Source organism: Cryptosporidium ubiquitum (assembly GCF_001865345.1).
Source record: "Cryptosporidium ubiquitum isolate 39726 chromosome Unknown contig_13, whole genome shotgun sequence".
Classification (NCBI taxonomy): domain Eukaryota; phylum Apicomplexa; class Conoidasida; order Eucoccidiorida; family Cryptosporidiidae; genus Cryptosporidium; species Cryptosporidium ubiquitum.
In genome coordinates, this window is record NW_021639819.1 from 284,824 (window position 1) to 306,280 (window position 21,457).

Sequence of the window (21,457 nt, forward strand, 5' to 3'; positions counted from 1 at the left end):
AATATTAATGTTCTTTTTGTTACTTAACTTTTCAGAAACAATATTACCCATTAAAAAAAAAAAATCAATGGATCTTGAAATCCTCGCACATACCGGTGTTAGGTATCGAACATGCATTTGGCGCCTAATTTCTTTAGCTTTAAAAAATTAACAAGAATTACTATTTTAATTAATGTATTAAAAAAAAATTAATTAATAGACTAAGTCTTAATTTTTTTTTTGTATTTTATCCTATTAAAAATGTCTGGTAAGCAGATCAAGTTATCTTCAAATGTTTCAGCTGTAAGTTTTTGTTTCCAGAAAAATGTGTAGTAGATTTGTATATTAACTATTCTTGGACTTTCTTTAGTTGAGGTTTATCCAAGCAGCTCAAACCAAAGTAAAGCACGAGGAGCTAAAGAAGAAACAAGAAAAGACACTTGGATGGTATCTTCCGGGTTTTGAAGAAACAAAGACTAGAGGATCAGAACTAGCAAATAAGAATCTTCAACTTGAAAATATGTATATACTAACCAGAAAGTCCTTTAATTCTTATAATCAAATAGTGGAGAAGCAAAACTTGAATATAATTTCTAGAAGAAAACACTATGAAAGACTAAAAGATGAACAGAGAGAAGAAAAAGTTATACGAAATATGTTTAAAAAACATCAACAAAACTAGGTATTAGTTGAATATATTCTTATAGTCATTTATATCTTATTTAAGCTTATAAATATGTAAAAAATTCATTACTTTATGTAATTATATTATCCTTCTGAGATTTTCCGTTTTATGGACTTAGCTAAATCTCTTAAAGTGTATATATTATTTGAGTAGTTATCTTGATTGTTGGATAAAGATGTACTATGAGTTAATTGACTAGAATTCCCATTAATAGACAAAAGACTGGAGAGAAGGGTTCCTGCTGATGAAAACATGTCATTATTTATGAGGAACTCCATCTTTGATTCGGATTTCATTGACTTATTGTGACAATATTGTGCTATTTTGTGCATTTGTCCTTGATTTGGAAGCAAACTAGTCATCACTGAGATTTCTTCATCTGGATCTTGTCTAAGACCAGATCCAGAATCAAGATCAGGATCTGAGTTAGTACCAGAGCCAGAGCCAGAACCAGAACCAAAACCAAAATTCTGTTTTACCTCTGAACTTGAAACCAACATTCCTATCAAATAATATTTTGAAATTGGTAAAGGTACCGAATTCTTTCTTGTTAAATTCCCACTAAAAAATAGTCTGTTGGAATTCTCATTAGATAGGTTACATGGAAATAACCAAAGTCTTACATCCCCAATAGGTTTTACCTCCTCCTCAGATTTTTTATTCTTAGAGTCTCTATTTTTACTATTATTATTGAAAATATCCTTATTAGTAGTATTTTTATCAACCATTTCAAATTCAAAGATCTCATAATCCTCACAGTTATAGTTATAATGAAATATACGGTTAAATATTTGGCTCTTACAGAATCTCAAGTGATGTGACCAGTTAGAGGAGATCAAAACCACCATTGAATTGTTTCCTAATGCTTTCTCTACTATCTCCATTGAGTATTTAATTCCATTATACCTAAGTTCTAAGCATCTACTCAGTTCTTTTAATATATTATCGTTCTTCTTAGTAAACTGATTACTTATTTGGTATATACCTATTTCTAAAACATCTTCATCTACATTTTCCTGATTTTTACCAAAGCTTAACCATCCCAACCAGGCGTATTTTAAATCACTTTTGGCTCCTTCATGAGTCCTAAGTCTTTCCAAATCTATAATATCGGTTCCTTTTGTTGTTACTTTCTCTAATTCCACATTATCAACCATTTCTGTTTTTTCTTCCATATTATTAGTTGTTTCAGACTTTATATCTAAACTCCTTTTCTTTAATTCCTCAACCTGAGAATCCTTTTCCTTTCCTGTATAGGATTTATTATTCTTGACCAATATTGGGACTTTATCAATATCCAACATTTCCTCTGTTTTCTCCTCTCTAATTCGTTTCTTATTAGTACCTTTACTCATCTTAATATGACTTCCAACTTTTATTAGCTCACTAATCCATTTATCTTGTCCAAAAATCATCCACTTATTCTTTAACTCCTCAAGATAACTTGGGTATTTGGACAAATTTGAATAAGAAAAATGGTCATTATTACTCTTAATTTTGAAAGACTTAAGCATTAACCTTAAAGAATAATCCATCACATCTTTCAAATATTTATCCAAAATTCGAAAAAGATTTTCAATAGAGAGCTGATCTTCCTCACCAAAAGCCTCAAGATATATAGAGTGATCCTTCTTCTTGATGTAATCTTGATCCTCTTTATTGTAGAAAGTTTTGAAAATATACTCCAAATACTGCTTTACATAACTCCTAAGAAAGTAAACACCATGAATTGGTTTTAAAGAATATGAAATACGTCCTATTGACCATCTAAAATCTATCTTCTCTTTGTTATCCTTTATATAATATATATTACTTATTAAACCATATTTTGCATCTTCTAATCCACAAATAGAAACCTGAATCTTGTTTTTTCTTAAAAAGTGATGAATCAGTTTATTATCAACTCTACTAAATACACTTAAACTTCCTAATTCATACTTATCATAATCTAAATCTGGATTCTTAATCCTAGTAAAGCTCTGTTTTATAATTAATTCCATGTCTATTATATCAAAATAATTTACTAAGTACTCACCAATATCTAATATTCCAATCATTAAATTAAGCTTCTTAGGCTTATCTATAATTTCCCTCTCTTGTTGAAAATATAAATACCTCAAAATACAATGATTTATTAAATATTCATTTTCTACATTTCCAAGGCTAAATGATACCTTTTCCATTAGATAATTACAACAAGACAATAAAGACTCCAAAATAATAAATTCACAATTCTGAAAAGCTCCTTTTGAATGCTCCACACTTTTATCGAATTTATACCATGACAAAAACTCTACATAAAGTTTTCTCAAAACTACATATTCCAAAATTGGAACGAAAATCTCCTTTCTTTTCTTGCCTTTCTCATCATTATTACATTGTAACTCTGAAATGTCTACCCATCTATGTTTTGTTCCATATACCAAAAAGTATCTAAAAATACCTCTAAAAAACTTTAAATAAGCTCTATACAAAGTCTCTGAAGATAATTTTGATTCATTGATCAATATTCTTAAATCAATAATTTTTGAAAGATATTCAAAATTATGAGACACGATACCCTCTAAATCTTGTTTTGTCTCAAGATCACATTTTGTTTCAAGATCCCCAATTATATTTAAAGTAGAAATTAAGGATTTATCCATCAGAATTGAGTTATTAAAATATTTGTTTAGTATTTCAAATCCCTTGTATGGCAAAATATTAAGGGTTTGATTCAATAACTTAAAATTCGGGATCAATTTAAAGAGTTTTTTTGAAATATACTCGTAAACCATTTTTTGGCTAACTTTTGGAGGAGGTATAACTTTTTCAATAAGTAAAAAAGGTTTTGATTTCGTTTCAAATCTAGAATTTTCTTTTTCATCTAGTTTAATTTCCTTTAGAATTTTCAAAGAATTCTCTTCTAATTCTAAGATTAAGCTCTTTTTAGTTTCTAGAGCATTAATTAAGTTAGAAATCTCTAAACTTGACAATTCCAATTTTGAAGATTTGATTTTTTTGATATGAAATAGTATCAGTTCAATTATATCTGAAACTGTATTAAAGTTTTCATATTCTGGAACCCATAGTATAGTGTTTAAACAAAATTCTGAATTAAAACTTTGGTTATTATAAGAATCTCCTTTAAAAAGGTAACTATCAGAAGCAATTTCCCAAGTCCGAAAATCTTCAATTAGCATAGACTCCTTTTCGAAAAGATAATGGTGTATTTTGGGTCTCTCTTTAATATTAATAGATATTTCTTCTTTATTCAACAATTCAGTAAGTATTGAAAGCTCTTTTGAGATTTTAAATATCTCAATTGGAGCGAAGATCTCATCTCTAGAGTTCATTTTCTCAATTTTAGAAAATGAATCTTCTACAAGATCTCTTAGACTAAGGTACATTACTATAGATTTTAATGCAAGATCAAAGTCAAGAACTGAGTAGTTTCTTCTAAATAAGTGGATTTTCTTGTCAAAATTATCATCCTCTATTAGAAGACCATCCAAAAAGACTCTGTATAGTATTATATTTGAGATCAAGCTGATTATATCTGTGATCATAATTAATTTCTTATTTTTTATTTTCTCTAAATTATTTCCGTCTTTACATATTTTAAAAGCCTCCAAATTCATTTTAATTCTATTTTTCTCAAATTTACTTGAACTAATTGAAAAACCCATTTCTGTCAAGATCTCAGTCTCAAAACTCTTTAACTTACTATTCACAAAATCTATTAAATCTTGAGCCCTGTTACTTTCTCTAATATAGTAATAGTTCTCAGTAGTTAAAGAATCCTTATAAATCTTAACAAAAAAATAATAAGAATCCATGAATAATTGTCGAGTTGAAATACCATATTTCAAATCTATCTCGTTAGACAATGTAATTAAAAGTTCAGGACTTACATAGAATGATTCACATTTATAAGTCATATTAATTTTAATTAATAAAAGAGATATATCTTCAGAAAAGTAGATAATTGAGATCTCTTCTACAAAAATTCTTAAAGGATTTCCAGAATAATTCTCAAACTCTTTGCTTCTCAAAGATTCAATTAAACTAGATGGAAAATAGATCAAAAATTTACTTGAAGATTTCATATCATATAAACCATTTGTAACTATGTCAACAAAAGTCTTATTCATGTGATCTTTAAATGGGATCATTAAATCTCCCACTAAATCTCTCATTTTTTGATATTCCTCTTTAATTCTCTCAGATTTTATTTTATGAATAATTTCACGGTTTGAAAGATCATAAGATCTAATAGCAGTAGAATCAAGATCTCCTTGGAAAATCCTTCTTAAAAGTTTGTTCTGATTATATATTAATAAAACATTGTAAAACTCTCTACTAGATTCTTTTTCTATTCTATTCTCAATTATTTCTGAGTACTTTTGATCCCAATTTTCAACCAAATTAAGGTATTCCAAAGATATTCTTCTTATTAATTTATAGATTGAAAATGAGACAGCATTATTATCTTTTTCTAAAATTGTCTCAGTACTTATGAAAACTTTATATGGAGTTTTATCTTTTAAATAAGTATCATTGAACCATTCTTTAAGCACAAAATTCTCATTCAAATCAATCTTACACAATCTTGCTATATTAATGATAAAAGCTATCTCGAAGTGTATCAGATCATTAACTAAATGGTTAAGAAACTTAAGAATAGATGTGATCTCCTTTTTTTGAGACAAATTTTTGAATAAATTATCAATCTCAAAAATTAACTTATTTTCTTTATTCCCAATAACATGAACTCCATATTTAGATGATCTACCCAATATTAACAAGATTTCATTTCTCTCATCTTCTATTATAGAGAGGTACTCATTTATCAAATTTCTGATACTCTTATTTTTTTTGTTATTTGTAGATTCTTTAGTTTCAAAGTGATTTCCCATATTAGGATTTTTAGATTTAATTATAGAAATACTTTCCTGATCAAATAAACTATTAATATGTATTTTTAAGAAGAAGTTATTTCTCCTTTTTACTTGGAAATCTAATTTAAGTCTATTTCCAATAATCTCTTCATCATAACTAATAGGTTGATGAAGATAGATATCGTCCCATTCTCTTTTATTATAACTTTGAAAGAGATCACAACTATTCAGATTAGTTTTGAAATTCAAATCTTGATCTAAAATATCCTCAATAAGTCTTTTCTTATGGTTAAAATTATCCGAATTCATTTTTTGAATTATCTTTTTAAGACTGTCTTCTAGAAGCTTTATTTCATTGATTTCGGAGATTAATAGATTTGTATCAGATTGACCTATGATATTATACTTTTTGATGCATTCCATGTCTACTAGATAATCATCAATAGATCCAAAGACAATTCCTTTTACTGGAAAATCCACCAAAATCTTCTCTATTAAATGTCCCATAACCAAGTTATATAAATAATCATTCATAATAAGTCCTTGTTTATTTAACTCTTTGAGATTTTCTTTTTCTTGAGAATAAGTCAATTTTAGAGATTTGAAATCTTGAAAGGTATCTCTATCAATATCTAATGATCTAAGATTTCTCCAAATCATTACTAATATTTGTAAATCCCTGGTATTAAAAATCTTAGAAACTAAATCTTGAATATCTATATAATGGAAATGATTATCTATAAGAATTGAAAGTGTCTCAAGAATATAGTATCTCTGAATTAGCTTTATTTTGTATATAAAAGGAATCTCAATAATAGTATTAAGATCCCTTTGCTGTAAGAGACAAAGATCTTTGTCAAAGTCAGTATTCTTAACAGTGTCAATAAAATATTCTTGGTAGTCTTTAAAAGAGAATTTGGTTCCAAATGGTTTGTATATCCATTTTATAATTTCAAGGTCTCCATAATGGCTTTGATCACAATCAGAATCCCATTTTTGAGATCTTAACTTAGAATTAAAGGTCATTAAATAGTTGAAAAGTCCTTTTGTGGGTGTATCAAAGTCTTTTTTACTCTTTATCAAGTATTTTATAATGGGATCCAAAATTGATAAATCTTGGAAACTACTCAAAATAAAGTCTGAATACTCTTCAGAATAATTAAGTATTAAATAGATCTTTGAGACAAGATCAAAATTCTCAGAAAACTTTTTTAGAAGTTTAATTAAAAGAGATTCAAAGTCTTGAAATATTCCTGATTCTGGAGTGATGTGAATATGAGCATTTTCCTTCTTGTAACTCAAATATTGGTTTAAAATGATTACATCTTGAAAAGATAATTCTCTGATTTCTAGAGATCTAGTTATATAACCCTCAAAAAATAAGTATTTTTCAAGTTTTGAGATTAAACCAGTTTGATAGAACTTCCTTGGTAATAAACAAAATCTAGATTTTAAAACAAAATCAAAATAAAGCAAAACTGAGTTGAAGTTTGGATCTGGTTCTCTTTCTAAGAGATTTTCTAGCTCACTAACTCTATTAAATTCTTCCAAAAGACATTCATATTGATTGAAAACTTTAGATCTTGTAAGGATATCTTTGTTCTTTATAAAGATTCTCTTAAGTGATAATATCTGTTTGATCAAAAAAGTCGTTTTAAGTTCAAGTATATCTAACTGATTAATAAATCTCTGAAACTTTTCACGAAAAGTTGAATAATCCTTATTAGGAAGACTTTTATTGGAAGAAAAGCATCTTCTCTCTAAACTTTTTAGAATTTCAAAACATTCATTAACCATTTTTTCCCACTTTTGAAACTTATTTATTTCTTGTACCAGAGATCTCATTTTCTTTGAAGTTACTCCTCTAGTTACTATCTTTGAGTTGAAAGAAGTAATTATATGAGAATTTGGATGAAAATCAAAAGATCTCCAATTTTCAAGATCCTGACATAGATTGTTTTTTGTCTCAGACTCTTTCTTAGAGTATTCTTCAATTTCAACATTCAAAATAAAATCAATAAGAGTTTTTGTACTTTTAAGTCTTTCAATCTGATCAAAAAAGTCTCTAAAGTTTTTTTCAAATTCCTCATTTTTGGATATATTTAGATCTTGTCTCAAATACCCAAACTTGAATTTCCTAATCATCCTTTCTAATAACTTCTCCATATAAGTGTAATATATCAAAACTTTATTATATTTCTGCCTATTTATAGGAGAATTACTTGGGATTTCATTTTCTATCTTGTATTTTATGTATCTAAGTTTGTCCAAATCCAATGTTTTGGACTTTAAGACTCTATCAAGCTCAAGATCAAGTCTTTGTATATTGTTAAAAATACATTTAATAGCTAGATATAGGTTTGAAGAATGATTTGCCATATTAAATACACCATCTTTTTTATTCATTAGTGGTAGATCTTGGAATATTTCTCGTAGCTGATTAATATCTAGACTACTTCTATCTAACTTATTTCTTAGAATATTATAATAATCTAAATATTTAGTTTCCCACTCATTGATAGTTTGATTATCTAGAATTAATTTAATGTCAGTAATGTAATATAGGATGTTATTAGATATTTCAAGTCTTGTATGTTGATTTGTCTTTTTTTCAATAATGTCAGAGATAAGACAAGATAAAGATATTAGATTTTCTACATATTTAAGACTAACTGGGATATACCTTGAAAGATTAATCCACTTATTTATATTAGATTTCTTAGTAACAGTAAATATAGGAGTATTGTCTTTTTGAAGTGGTTTGCCAGCTAAGGATAATAAAGCTGTAGTTCTAAGAGTCCAAATATCACAAGATACTATAATTGACAGCAAAGTAAAGCCAATAAAGTCTTTTTTGGAAGACAGGAACTCAGGAAAGGTGAATAACTCACCTTTGTTTAGGCCAAGAACTGCTTTAATATAATTGTCCAAATTCCGACTAGTTTCTAATGTTTTAATTTCTTCCCTTAAAGACTTAATAATGGATTTCCTAAACCTGAAAATAAAGATTAATAATATAAGAAAAGACAAGTGAGTTAGTTAAGTTGAATTTGAAATGAAATAAATTATTTTAATTGTATTAAATTGATATTTAGATAAAATAATCAATGTAAAACAGCCGACTGGTTACTTAATCATTAATAAATAGAATTAAATAACTAATGAACTGCTTGTCATTCTTTCACTATGATATCTTCTACTTCAGTTTAGAAGAATAAAGTAGATAAGTATAATATCATAGTGACTATCCAGATAATTAAAAGTTAAAATATAGTGTTAAACTTACTTTTGACCATGTTCTAAAGAAATTTGATACTCATTTTTGGAATGATTAATGCAATAAATATCAAGTAAATGGTTTTTTTCAATTTTGATATTCTTATGTTTATAAGATGGTGATTTCAACAAACAATGAATATGAAAATGTTCCAAACATTGAGAAAAAGAACATTGTTTAAGTAAACCCATATTTCCATTACAAATGGAACATGACTTATCATTAATGTAAACTAGTGGTCTTAATATTTCTATATTTGACATAGTTCTCCAATTATTAACAGATATATAATGTTGGGAATATATAGCACAATCAATGTGAATCCATATAGCTCTATTTTGACTATTAACTTTAAACTCAGAATTTTGAAATAGATCAAACTTTTTAGGGACAAGAGCTCTTTTTAATATTCCAGAATTAAAACATATTATACATTTCAAATCTTTACTGGAACTCAATTGATTGAGTTGCTTTCCTTTAATTTGAAGTTCATATTGGCATGGATCACATAATATTACAATTCCTTGACTAGAAACATTGTGACTTGAAATTCCATAGCATATTTTATGAAAAAAAACATCACAATTCTTGCACTTAACGAGTGTCAATTCACTGTATGCATATTCCTCAACATCATTGCAAATAATGCATTCTCTGTCATCTAACATATAGAAATAGATGAACTCTAATTAGGTGAATATAATGCAAACTTCGAGATAAAAAAAGCAATAATAACAAATATTTTTCTAGTAATGGTGGAAAATTACTTATTCATTATTTTTTTAATATTTTTATTATTTTTTTCCATAAAATAAATTTTCTAATTTTTCGATACCACATACCGGTATATAAAATGAAATGGCGCCAAATGTCAAAAAGAAAAGAAATCTGAAAAATAAAATATATTTGAGAAAACAAAATTAAGGATGGAGGAGGAAAAGAAAAATTTGCAAAATAAATTTGATAGTTCAAAGATTTTTAAGAACTATAAGTTGCCATTTATTCGAGTAAGAAGAGGGGATTGTAATTATGTACAAAATTTGTTTAAAGAAAATGATATTCTTTTCAAGTTCCCAAGAGTGTCACCAATAATAAATGACAAAGAAAACAGTGAAATCAGAATAATTTTGATGGGAGAAAACTTGAAAGAAAGTTACAAGAAGGTTAGTGACAAGAAAATAAGGCTAGAGGATGGATTTTCATTAAGGCAGGAGTTTGATGGAGATTATATAATTGAATTATCAGATGATTTTTACATGAGAATGCCAAAAAACGTATTTATTTGTTTAAATTCAGTAGATTTCGCAGAGTATGGGATCATGGATTTTAAAATTGAATACAAGTATCTTTCTTATTTAGAATGTGCTAGACAATGCATTCCAGTTGATATTGAGATTGTCTCAAGTTTTGAGACGGTTGGACATATAGCCCACTTAAATTTGAATGATGATAACTTTGAATATAGATATATTCTTGGAAAGATTTTGTTGGATAAGAACCCGGGGATTAAAACAGTAGTAACTAAAACAGGAAACATTGAAAGTACGTTTAGAACTTACCCTTTGGAGGTTATTGCTGGGGAAAATAATTTAAAGGCAAGGCTTAAGGAGCAGGGCATCATTTATAACATTAATATTGAGGAGGTTTATTGGAATTCTAGGCTTTCTAATGAGAGACAGAGAATTGTGGAGTTGGTTCCAAAAAAATCAATGGTTTTTGATTTAACTTGTGGAGCTGGAGCCTTCACTCTCCCTCTAATGAAGAATAAAGACTGTGTTCTCTACTCTAATGATTTGAATCCAAATGCAATTAAGCTATTAAAAGACAACATCCTTACAAACAAGCTAAAAAAAAACAACGTTGTAACTTCTCAAAAAGATTGTATCGAATGTATTCAGGAAATTTTGGAAAGGAATTTAGAACCAGAAAGGATTTTTAAGTTTGAAAAGGATGCTTTAAATCCAATTTCTCACCAAAACGAGACATTCTACTGGATCTGCAACCTTCCCGAACTTTCCCTCAACATGCTACAGGGTTTCGTTCTTCACAAGAGGAATTATTTAGATAAAAGAGCAAAAGAGAATTATTATTTTAGAGACACAATGAACCATTTCTTTTTCTATTGCTTTTCAAAAGATTCCAATCCAAAAGACGATATTGAAAAAAGGATTCTTGGGTTCCTAGAATTTAATGAAAGGAACTTAAGCTCAGAACCTTTCTTTCCACTAAATCTTTCTGTTTACGAAGTTAGAGATGTCTCACCTAACAAGAAAATGTATTGTGCTCAATTCTCCATGGTTATTCCTGTAACATTGAATTAATACATGGCGCCAATTTTTAGGCGCCATGTGTGTAATCATGTAATACCGGTACGAGACAGGCATTATTATAGAATAGATATTGGAAATAAAAATTATTTAGAAATTTCTTAGTTGTTAGTGGGGTAGAGTTTTAAGGAAAATTCGACGAAGAAATTCAAGGAATTCTTGAATTTATCAAAGTTGAGATTTGGTTTATGAAAACATATATATGAACTGGGTTTATATGAAATCTCAGGTACAACTTAGGCTATAGAGAGAAAATCTAATATAAAACTTTAAGGGGTTTTTTTTGCTTATTTTTTATATTATTTAAATTCAAGACATTTGGTATTTACTATGGTTTTGAAAATTATTTACTTCTTCTTGATAACTTACATCTATTCAGTGAATATTGGGTTTGCTCACAATGATGATCCTGCATCTGCAGCTCATCCTTCTCATGATAGCATTAAACAACAAAAGGTTGATAGGATAGTTATGATGAGACATTCTTTTGAATCTCCACTGACTCTGGACACGACTCTTTCTGAATGGGATTTGGCTATGGCAACAATTCCTGTTAGAAAAAGCGTGGTATTAGTTCCTGGTGTTAAAAACCGAACTGGCCAATTTTGGAATAAATCCCCACTGAATACTTCTCACTTTGAGATTCTTTTTACTTTCGAGGTTGTTGGGAATTCAAATAATTCTCAAGAAGGAGAGGGATTCGCATTTTGGTTTGTAAGCGAAGCTTATGGATCAATTTACCCCAAGTCAAATGAGGATCTTGAATCTTGGAATCTTTTAGGGTATAAAAATGCTCCAAAGGGGTTGGGAGTTATGTTTTCCTTTTTGGACCGTAACAACAAGAAAAATCCCTCTATCTCGCTTCTTCTTTCTGATGGAGAAAAAACATTTTCTTCTCACACAGATATCCCTACACACCTGGGAGTTTATTATAACTTTGTGAATTCGGATGGCCCTACTACATTCAGACTCTATGTTTCTCCAGAGACAGGGATTATTGGTCAAATTAGAACTTCTCCAACTTCAAAGTGGATTGATTGTTTTAAATCAGATGCTAATTCGATACCATCTTCTATAAAAAATGGAGGTTTTATTGGTTTTTCTTCATATACTGGTCATGAAGCTCCTAATTACCCAAAGGTTGCTGATAGGATTTCTATCATTTCTATGAATGTTTATAATTTGGATCTTAGCAGAGCTGGAGAAGAAATCCCAGATACTCTTAAACATGATTCCAATACTGAGCAGGTTGAAGTCACCGATCTTTTAAGAGATACTCATGTTCATGGAGACAAGGATGTTGCTGAGGCTCTTAAGGCTTTCTCACAAATACTTTACAAACATATCACGGAGGCAACTCCAAGAGAGCAAGCAATTCATAGAACTTTGAACTCACTACTTACTCAGGTTCAAAAGCTTACTACTGAGGTTAAGGAGATGCAACGTATTCTATTAATTAGCTCAGGAACAAACCACAGTGATACCTTAAACACTGTCCAAACAGAACTTGTTGGACTTAAGACACTATTTGACAGGCATTCGAAATATCAGACTAATACACTTATTGGTTTAGAAGATACCTTAAAGAATAAGGAGGATGTGGCATCCCAGGTACATAGAGCAATCAAAAGCCAGTCTTCTACAACTTCCATTGTTTCTATTATTTTGATTATCATTATCGTAGTTTTTGGATTGGTCGTGTGGAAGAAGGTTAAGGATATTGAAAAGAAACATCTTTTATAATTTTCTTATAAAGCTATTCATAAAGAATATTTTATTCTAGTTTATATGTTAGATTTTTTCCTGATCTTAATATATCTTTTTTAAGTTAAATGATCTATTCCTCATTATCACTTGAAAATTCAATTTCCTTGGTTTTGCATTGAATACCCAAACTAGATAACTTAGAAATTAGTGTATTGAAAAAGTTTGGGTCAGGAAATCCATGTAAAGCTGGTCCTCCACAAGTAGAAATTTTGTGTGGGATATTACCCCATTGAACAATTTCCATTGATGCTCCTGTTGAAGGATTAGTGACATTATTTACTTTAAATGTATGTCCAAGCTGGAAAGCTTTGGCAAGTCCATCAAGCATAATTAATCCTTTTTTATTAAATGGTAAATATGCAATCTTATAAGTTCCTGTAAAAGGCTTATTTGGACTTGGATGCCTTTTATTTTGAATGCCACTTGGAATAAAGTATTCAATTTCAATTACATTTGTATTTGGATAACTTTCTATTTCAATATTCCCGGATTTATAAACAATATATCTCATCTTTCCAGGTGGAGAATTTCCTTTTCCAAAACATTGTGGAGTCATACATAATGGGCATAACAAAGTTGTCTTGTTATTCAAATGACTTATCATATCATTTAGGCATTCTGAATGGAAAACATGCGAACATTTCTTCAGCTTAACTAAATCCCTATTCAGAGCATCCAGACATAAACAGCAATCATCGTCTACTTGAACTTCTTCTAGTAACTTGGACACAGAAAAATCAATTTCTTGTTGAGTGAATGCATTCGAATAGCCTTTACAACTAAATTCCCCAGTTTCAACAATAATTGAGAGTGCATCTTGGATCTGAGCTTTACTAGTATCAGTAAATTCCCATTCTAAATTAAAGTCTTTTTCATTATTTGAATCTATATTATCAGAAAGATCATATTCTACCTTCTTTAGATATCTTCTATAAATCTTTCTTTCTTTTCCAGTAATTCTGTTCACTTGAATACATTCTATTGGGTAAATATCATATTGGTTCCAAACAACACAATTCCCAGCTTTTGGTCTTTTAACCAAATCATTACTGATAGCTGGTTGGAGGTTTTCCGAGCCCTGGAATGGTTTCTGACACTTTTTGTGATTATTTTCATCATTTTGGGACTCTTTGTAAAGGTTCCATTGAATATGCAGGTAGAATCTCTCAATTTGAGCAGATACGTTTGGCTGGTAAAGATTTAATTGGTCATCATTATCAGTCCAGAACCACACAGCTGAAGAAATATCTCTACTTATCCTTCTGTGACGTTGAGTAATGAAATTGAATTGGTAAAAGTGACGGAGATTGAGTAAAAATGGTATTCCTCCAACATTAATGATTATGTTAACTTCTTTATTTCTCCAAGATTTTTCAATGACAGCAGAGTTTTCCAAAGAATAGTAAACCCATCCATCATCTGACCACCAACGCCACATCCTTGATAAAGCACATGCGATTCCCACCTCGGAGATATTCTTGATCAATTAACCGCCCTACTAATTACTTTTAAAAAATGTATGATTATCTTTTCTAACATTCCTGCATAAATGTGTGTTTTTCTTTGTAAATTCTATAAAAAACTCTCCACCAACTACTTTGATTCCAAAAACTAAAAAAAAGCGGAAAACCTCACCGTTAGTCCATTTTTTACATTTTAGAAATTCTCCACACTATTTTTGTTGACATTTCTTCAGTTTGGAAAAATTTGAAATTTATGTTTAATTAGTGAGAAAAACATAATTAATCATACCTGATCTATTGGTCATTTATAAAGTCAATTAACATCATTTTCTTGCTCTTGAAATTTCCAAAACTCTCTAAATTTTATAAATTCCCTGTCATTTTTACATTTTAATCTTTTTGACAGTTTTGCAAATAAATCTCCCCACACCGACTATTGTTAGGCGCCACAAACATGCAAAGTAATTGCATGCATGGATGCAAAGTTTGTAAATTGTCAATTACGTGGAGGCAGAATAAAAAATTAATGTATATTTTCTGAAGACACAGGAAGGAAAAATAATTTTTAGTGGGTACAGCTCAGGTGATAAATTATTATTTTGGAGTAAAATTTAGGTTAGGCTTGGCCAAATATAAAGTTAGTATGGTAAATATGAGTGGACATTATGATCAAATTTCTGAACTTCCACATATTGATTTGGATAGGATTGAAGAATTGAGAAGAATACAGAATAAATGTTGGTGCTGTTCTAGGGGTGAGAAATCCTTCCATAGTAGTTGTTTGGACCATCAATATTCAAAAAAAGGAAACTGTATGAGAGAGAAAAGAGAATGTTTTAACTGTGGAATGGATGAATTTAGAGAGGAGAATGAATATATAAATGGGAGAAGATACTATAGAGACACAAATTTAGATTTAAATTACGATTTGGGGTTTGAAAGTAATTATAATAGACCTTCAATCTTACATTCAAATTATTCTTTGAGAGCGAGGAATGACACCCAGTATTGTTCTAACAACTACAACAATTGTATTTATTGCAATTCTAGTCTTGAAAAAGTCTCTAATATTAGAGAACGAAATTCCTTGTCTGGGCAAGATAGAAGAATACATTCCTATTATAAACAAAATTTATCAGAGGATTCAGATACTAATGCGTATAAAGATGTAGAAGAAGAATATAATTCTGATTATGAATTTACAGGAGGCAAAAACATCTCAAGAAATTGTGAGAAGCAGTTTTCTGATGAGTATTCAGATTTGTCAGAGGATATGGAAGTGGTGATAAAAAGAAACAACAGGAATGTAATATCTCTAGCATTGACTTGGATCAGTCTATCAGGAGAACATAACAAAAAAATCAGAAAGTTTGTAGCAGATTCAATGGATTCTATTGAATTGAAAGAAGTACCCCACTTTGTAATTTTGTTCCAATATGATGACCATAAAGGCATTCGTGGACTTTACTCTTACTTCCAAGAAGAAAACAATTGGGAATGTGTAGTTGAAATCACATCAAATTGTCCTAAAGTCATTCATAAGGAAATGATTCATACATTATATAAGTTTGATACTTGCCAGAAACTATTCAAACCTATACACAGACTAAGAAAAATTACGGATATTGTTGATGGTTTAAGTATTAAAAATGAATATTTGTGTAAATCCTTATAAATGCTAGATCATTAGCTTTAATTCAGAAATTTGGTTTTGGAACAAATTATAGCTATTCTGAACTCCCAAAGTTCCTACAAGTCTTTCAGGGTGTAATGCAGGAAAATCAAGAATTCTTTCAATACTTGGAATCTGGTCAATATTTGGGTTCAACATGGCCTTTAGAAGTTCTTTTGATTCACTTGACAAATTTAAATATATGGTATCTTTTTGGGAATCAACACTATAGTAGTTCCCAGTTAGGCAAAAATACAAAAGAACACCAATAATATAAACGTGTATCTTTTCAAATATATCACAGAGATGCCCAAGGTCCAATAGTCTATTCTTGAGGAGCTTTATATTTTCAATATTAAAGAGAGAATCATCAGAAGTAATGATATTTCTAATAATTGGAGGCAGGTAGTTAACAATATCGTCATTCTTTTGTACTTGAGTAAAACTATTGCATTGCATCAAGTTTACTGGGTATTTCTTTTTGAAAATAATATCATCTTGCAGCAAGTCTGTCTTCGAATCCAAATCAATAAGATCCAATGGGCCTATTAAAAAGCAGCTTTCTTCCTTTCTAATATATACCCTGCTTGCTTTAACTGGAAAAATAAAGCTTTTCACTCCTTTTTTACCACTACTATCTTTGAAGGAGGAAAAAAGAAAGAACAATCTTAGAAGGGATCTGATATACATCAAAGATGTGGATTCACCAAGAACACCATTCAAGTGTACGTAAGAAAGGATATCATAGTACTCCAGATGAGGGTATACCTCAACAATTGTAGAGCTCAAAGACAAAGGAGTGTACCATTCAAACATTCCTGAACATAATATAACGTCAGAGACTCCGTGATTCATCTGCCTATTCTTTATGGTGTTGGAATTTAGAGATGAGTGGACATTACAGTTTTGTTTGAGAAACAAAATCATCTCCAATGGGACTTCTTCTTTTTTTATTTGACCAATCTGAGAGTTAAAAACACTCCTAATAGTTCTTAATCTTGCAAATGATTCCTGCATCACTATTTTAAGTTTATGAGTATTTGAAGAAATTGAAACATTTGAAGAGAACATAGATTCTTTCTGGATTTCATTCTTTGCTGAAAAATCCAACCTATACAATTTCAGTACTGACGGAACTAGATCAAAAAAATCAAAAACTGTCCAGCAGATACTCCTTCTTCCAATCCCAATGGGATTTAAAAACATATGGCGATTATTCATCGTAAAGGGAAAATTTGAGAGAGGTGAGGATTCCAAAAGTTTGAGAATATTTGATAATCTTACCAGTAAATTCCTCTTCATTTTTAGGGATGATTCTCTCTCCTCAAGCTTACCACTCAGATACTTGGAAAGAACAGACCTACAATGTAAACTAAGCTCACTATCTTCGTTAATCATCTTGTTCTCAAGATTTCTATTATAGTTACTATATGATTCATCATCTTCAAAACCCATTTCATTAAAAGATAACAAGAAGTTGGAGTTATTATTTTGATTATTCAAATGGCTCTGAACCAATTTTCCTTGTAATTCTGCTATCTTATGGTGTTGATTCACTAACTCCATTGCATCTGTTCCCATGAACCAAGAGCTATTCTTGATATGGACAATCTCCTGATCTCTATTTATATCAACCTCTCCCATGCTTTGGATATTTGAAAATCTATCCGTTCTTGGAAATCCTACTTGAGAAGTCAAATAATTGATACAAATGTGCAAGAACTTTCTCTCTGAAATAGTTAATTGTCTAAGTCTTGGCTTAAGCAGACGAATACCCCTATCCAGTTCATTTTCTATGGAAAGCTGAAGCTCAATATTAATTTTCATCTCTTGTTCCAGAGTATCTATTTGATTTAGGCAATTCTGCCATGTATCCATAAAATTATTAAAGTCTTCTTCATTTACTTGGTCAATTAATTCTTGAGACAGCTCAGCCGTTTCATAAAGCTTAGATGGAGCTGGCTGTGTATTTGCAAAGAACATGGGACTCTCAAAGTTGTCAGTTAAACCAATAGGACAAGATCCTGTTGCATTTGGTTCCGAAAATCGTCTTTCAAACATTTCAAACTTTTCCGGATTAATCTTTGACCACAACATCCCTCTCAAACCTCTAAAGTCAATTGGGTCCGGAATTTGAGTATTTTGGTCCTCGAGTTGATCATTATTTATCGCAGAATCTTCCCCAGAGCTGTTTTTTGACTGGAATTCCTGGCTTGCAGGACAAGCCACAATGTCACCACAGCGGCATATCCCATTCTCAAATTCATTGCAACATTCTTTTTTCAAGTTCTTATGACTAATTGCTTCAAAAACTCTTGGTTCTCTAAAATTTTGTGGATAAATTAAAACACCAGGAACTGGCCTATATCCAGTTCTTTTTGGGGCATTTCTCAGAAATAGCTTTCTTATGTCTAGTTGGTTCGACCTTTTTAGTCCATCTCTTAATTCAAAATCCCTATTTTTTTTGGAGCGTTTTCTTTTGTTCATATATTTAATATTAAAATGTAATCAAATCAGCTTATTTTTCAATTTAACTTTAAATAGCTTCCAGTTTACATGCTATTTCTTTATTCTATTCTTCCTAATTGGCCTCTAGAAATCAAAATGTTTAAGTTTTTCTATAAAAAAATCCCTCAAAAGTGGCAAATAATCATTTTTTCCTTTTGAAATCTTAAAATGAATGTTTCTAAAACCCCTCCTGATAAAAAAAAATTTTGAGTACTTCTGGTACCCTTAGTCCGGTATACAAAAGAAAAAAAAATGTAGCATACTTGGCGGGAAATGTGGGGAAAAGTTAAATAGTACTATTTAAAAAGGTGAAAAAAAATGAATTAATATGAAAAAAAGATGATTATAAACTTAAAATACGTAAATCCTAGCTTCATAATTTTATATTTGATATTGGTTGTAACTTATGATAAATAGATTTTTATATTTTTATCCATTGTAAATTCTTGTGTTAGCTTAGTTTAACTTATTCTAAAAAGTGTATATTAGTAATAAGCTTGTTTTATAGACACTCAGTTATTTCGAAAAGATCTCTACCTTGAGTTTGGAGTTTTCCAGAGTACAGTAGTTGGGAATCAATTGATTTGAATTTAATATGTAATTTGCAGCAATTTGATTGACTACCACACTACTAAGTAGAAACTCGGCTCCAAATTCCCTATTGCAGAACCAAGTAACTTTAATTGGACCATTGTATGAAGTTTCATCATGATCGGAATCTTCTAAGTGTATTAACTGGAGAGTAATTTGTGCTTGGAAGATGCCATCTTTAACATTGAATTCGAGAATTTTTGGTAGAAAACTAAACATTTGCAGTTCAATATTGGATTGATTAATATTCTTAAGTTCTGTGTGCTGACCAGTAAAAAAAGACCAACTAGATAATATTTGGAGCTCAGCAGCTTTGATTAAACTTTTGTTATTATTCAGAAGTGACGCCTTAGAAAAGTCGTCGAATAGAAGTTCAAAATTGATTGGAATTTCTAAATTATCTGTATATGGAGATATTGTAAGAGTGTTATAAGGAACTTCATTATAAAGATCATTTCCGACATTTGGAGATCCATCTAAACCATTATTAGCTCCTGGAATTGGAATTTCTTTATCTTGTGAAGGGGTTATCTCTGGGAAATGTGAAATTGATGATCCAATTTGGTGGGGAATTCCGTGATTCTGATCTGAAGATGTGATAGTGAATTGCCCTCCATCTACAAGAATTCCTTTAATGCTAAGAGCTTCCATTTTTGGAGTCTTATTGTTGCTAATTAAATAACCATAGAAAGTTGTTCTTAGTTTTCCTTTAATCTGAACCATTAGCTGAGGTGTGATAACAATAGATTCAACAGAAATACTTGGGATAGGGATTTGCCTCAAAGGAGGGGGGGGCAATACTGCTAAGTTTAAGGTGGTTTTTGTTGATCTAACAGCAGAATCCATTAATGAAGATGAACTCCCCACTCCATGTATGTCTAGATCAAAGCTTCTAATAGGTATATGGTGGCTTGTATTTTCTCCAAAATCTAAAGAAGGCCTCAGGCTCTTTAGAATTGCTTCATCTTTGATCAGATTATGCATATTTAAGGTACCTTTAAGATTCATTTCCGATTTTCCTCCTATTAATATATCAGAATCATCAATTTTAACAATCCCAAGATAATTGTTTCCATGAAATACTCCTAGGAAAATTTTTCCTAGGTTATTTACGAAGATTCTTCCTCTATAATCATATGAAACTTTGGAATTGAACATAATATTGGAGTTATGACCAACTTCTCTGTCAAAAGAAATATCGGAAAGTTGTATATTTGTAATAAGTTCTTTCAGTGGCATTGAGATCGTGAATTTTCTCGACATGAATTGGTTTTCCTCATTGTCTTGTTGCCCTGGGAAGACCATCTGTGTCTTTACAATGATTTCTGTATATCCTTTTGTGATTATATCATGTATAATTCCGCTAATACCTACCATATGCGTGGCATTTGAACTTGTATGTACCATTAAATTCAGCTTATCTGATTGGAAAATGTCCAATGAACGCGGACTACTAATTTTTGCAATTGGAATGGAATTCCACTCAATTTGTGTATTTTCTAATGGCAACACCATCTTCGCATTCTTGATTTGAATACCTTCCTTTTGAGGAGCATTTATATTAAGCATTAAAGACATATCCATCTTTTCTAAGCCTTTATCTGTCCCAAAGTCCACGAATATATCCTCCACATTAAATTCTAAACCTTTAAGTAATACTTCATTCCAACCTTGACCCTTACCTAAATAAAAGAAAGCTCCCAATATTCCAATAATAAAAATAAATCCAATAAGTACTGTGAATACTACATAGAACAATCTATTAGAAGAGAAAATTGACCTCCTCGTACGACTGTTGGATTCTATGTTTTCATTAGGTTGGTTTTTGAAATAAGCATCATTTTCTGTCATCTCTTCCCCTTGTATTTCATTTTTATTGTTCCCAACAATCTGTGGAGTCTTAATATCCACAATACTATTTGGAGACCCAATGATGGTATTGGGACTAAATTCTTCATCTAGATATAGTTCACTGGCTGGAGATTGAATTCTTAGAGAGATTACATCTCTATTTTCTTCCCATGACCTTGCATCAAAGTATCTTCCTGATGGATGAGAAACTGTAGAAACAGATGGAGTTCTCACTGTGGTAATTACATCCTTATTTTCTTCAGCATTGTTATTAGTTTCCATGATGATAGCTTCTTTACCCTAACTTTCTGAGTTTCCCAAGGTTCCCCAACAAAAAAATGTTAAATCTTCAATTATTATCAAGGTTAACTTAACTGACTATATTCAGTATTCATGGATTAATCTGAATACTAAATCTCCTGCAAAACTCCTTTGTACCCTATATTTATTGATATGC

At 30.1% G+C, this 21,457-nt stretch overlaps 8 protein-coding genes across 8 annotated transcripts; 4 read left to right on the plus strand and 4 right to left on the minus strand.

The window, feature by feature from the left end:
• Positions 1-240: 240 nt before the first annotated feature.
• Positions 241-661, plus strand: cubi_02640 (uncharacterized protein; the record flags this gene model as incomplete). Its single annotated transcript, XM_029019651.1, has 2 exons — positions 241-282; positions 350-661. The coding sequence occupies 2 exons, from the start codon at positions 241-243 to the stop codon at positions 659-661; spliced, it is 354 nt and encodes a 117-aa protein (XP_028874771.1).
• Positions 662-747: 86 nt separating this feature from the next.
• Positions 748-9,489, minus strand: cubi_02641 (uncharacterized protein; the record flags this gene model as incomplete). The annotated part of the gene is made up of 2 exons (XM_029019652.1): positions 748-8,533; positions 8,831-9,489. The coding sequence occupies 2 exons, from the start codon at positions 9,487-9,489 to the stop codon at positions 748-750; spliced, it is 8,445 nt and encodes a 2,814-aa protein (XP_028874772.1).
• Positions 9,490-9,747: 258 nt separating this feature from the next.
• Positions 9,748-11,142, plus strand: cubi_02642 (TRM5 RNA methyltransferase; the record flags this gene model as incomplete). The annotated part of the gene is made up of 1 exon (XM_029019653.1): positions 9,748-11,142. The coding sequence occupies one exon, from the start codon at positions 9,748-9,750 to the stop codon at positions 11,140-11,142; it is 1,395 nt and encodes a 464-aa protein (XP_028874773.1).
• A 336-nt stretch (positions 11,143-11,478) lies between these two features.
• On the plus strand, positions 11,479-12,891 carry cubi_02643 (mannose binding lectin; the record flags this gene model as incomplete). The annotated part of the gene is made up of 1 exon (XM_029019654.1): positions 11,479-12,891. The coding sequence occupies one exon, from the start codon at positions 11,479-11,481 to the stop codon at positions 12,889-12,891; it is 1,413 nt and encodes a 470-aa protein (XP_028874774.1).
• Positions 12,892-12,985: 94 nt separating this feature from the next.
• Positions 12,986-14,353, minus strand: cubi_02644 (deltex-related RING finger domain-containing protein; the record flags this gene model as incomplete). Its single annotated transcript, XM_029019655.1, has 1 exon — positions 12,986-14,353. One exon carries the CDS (start codon positions 14,351-14,353, stop codon positions 12,986-12,988), a length of 1,368 nt encoding a protein of 455 aa, XP_028874775.1.
• A 677-nt stretch (positions 14,354-15,030) lies between these two features.
• cubi_02645 (uncharacterized protein) lies at positions 15,031-16,053 on the plus strand (the record flags this gene model as incomplete). The annotated part of the gene is made up of 1 exon (XM_029019656.1): positions 15,031-16,053. The coding sequence occupies one exon, from the start codon at positions 15,031-15,033 to the stop codon at positions 16,051-16,053; it is 1,023 nt and encodes a 340-aa protein (XP_028874776.1).
• A 3-nt stretch (positions 16,054-16,056) lies between these two features.
• Positions 16,057-18,537, minus strand: cubi_02646 (uncharacterized protein; the record flags this gene model as incomplete). Its single annotated transcript, XM_029019657.1, has 1 exon — positions 16,057-18,537. The coding sequence occupies one exon, from the start codon at positions 18,535-18,537 to the stop codon at positions 16,057-16,059; it is 2,481 nt and encodes an 826-aa protein (XP_028874777.1).
• Positions 18,538-19,074: 537 nt separating this feature from the next.
• Positions 19,075-21,282, minus strand: cubi_02647 (uncharacterized protein; the record flags this gene model as incomplete). Its single annotated transcript, XM_029019658.1, has 1 exon — positions 19,075-21,282. One exon carries the CDS (start codon positions 21,280-21,282, stop codon positions 19,075-19,077), a length of 2,208 nt encoding a protein of 735 aa, XP_028874778.1.
• Between the last annotated feature and the right edge of the window lie 175 nt (positions 21,283-21,457).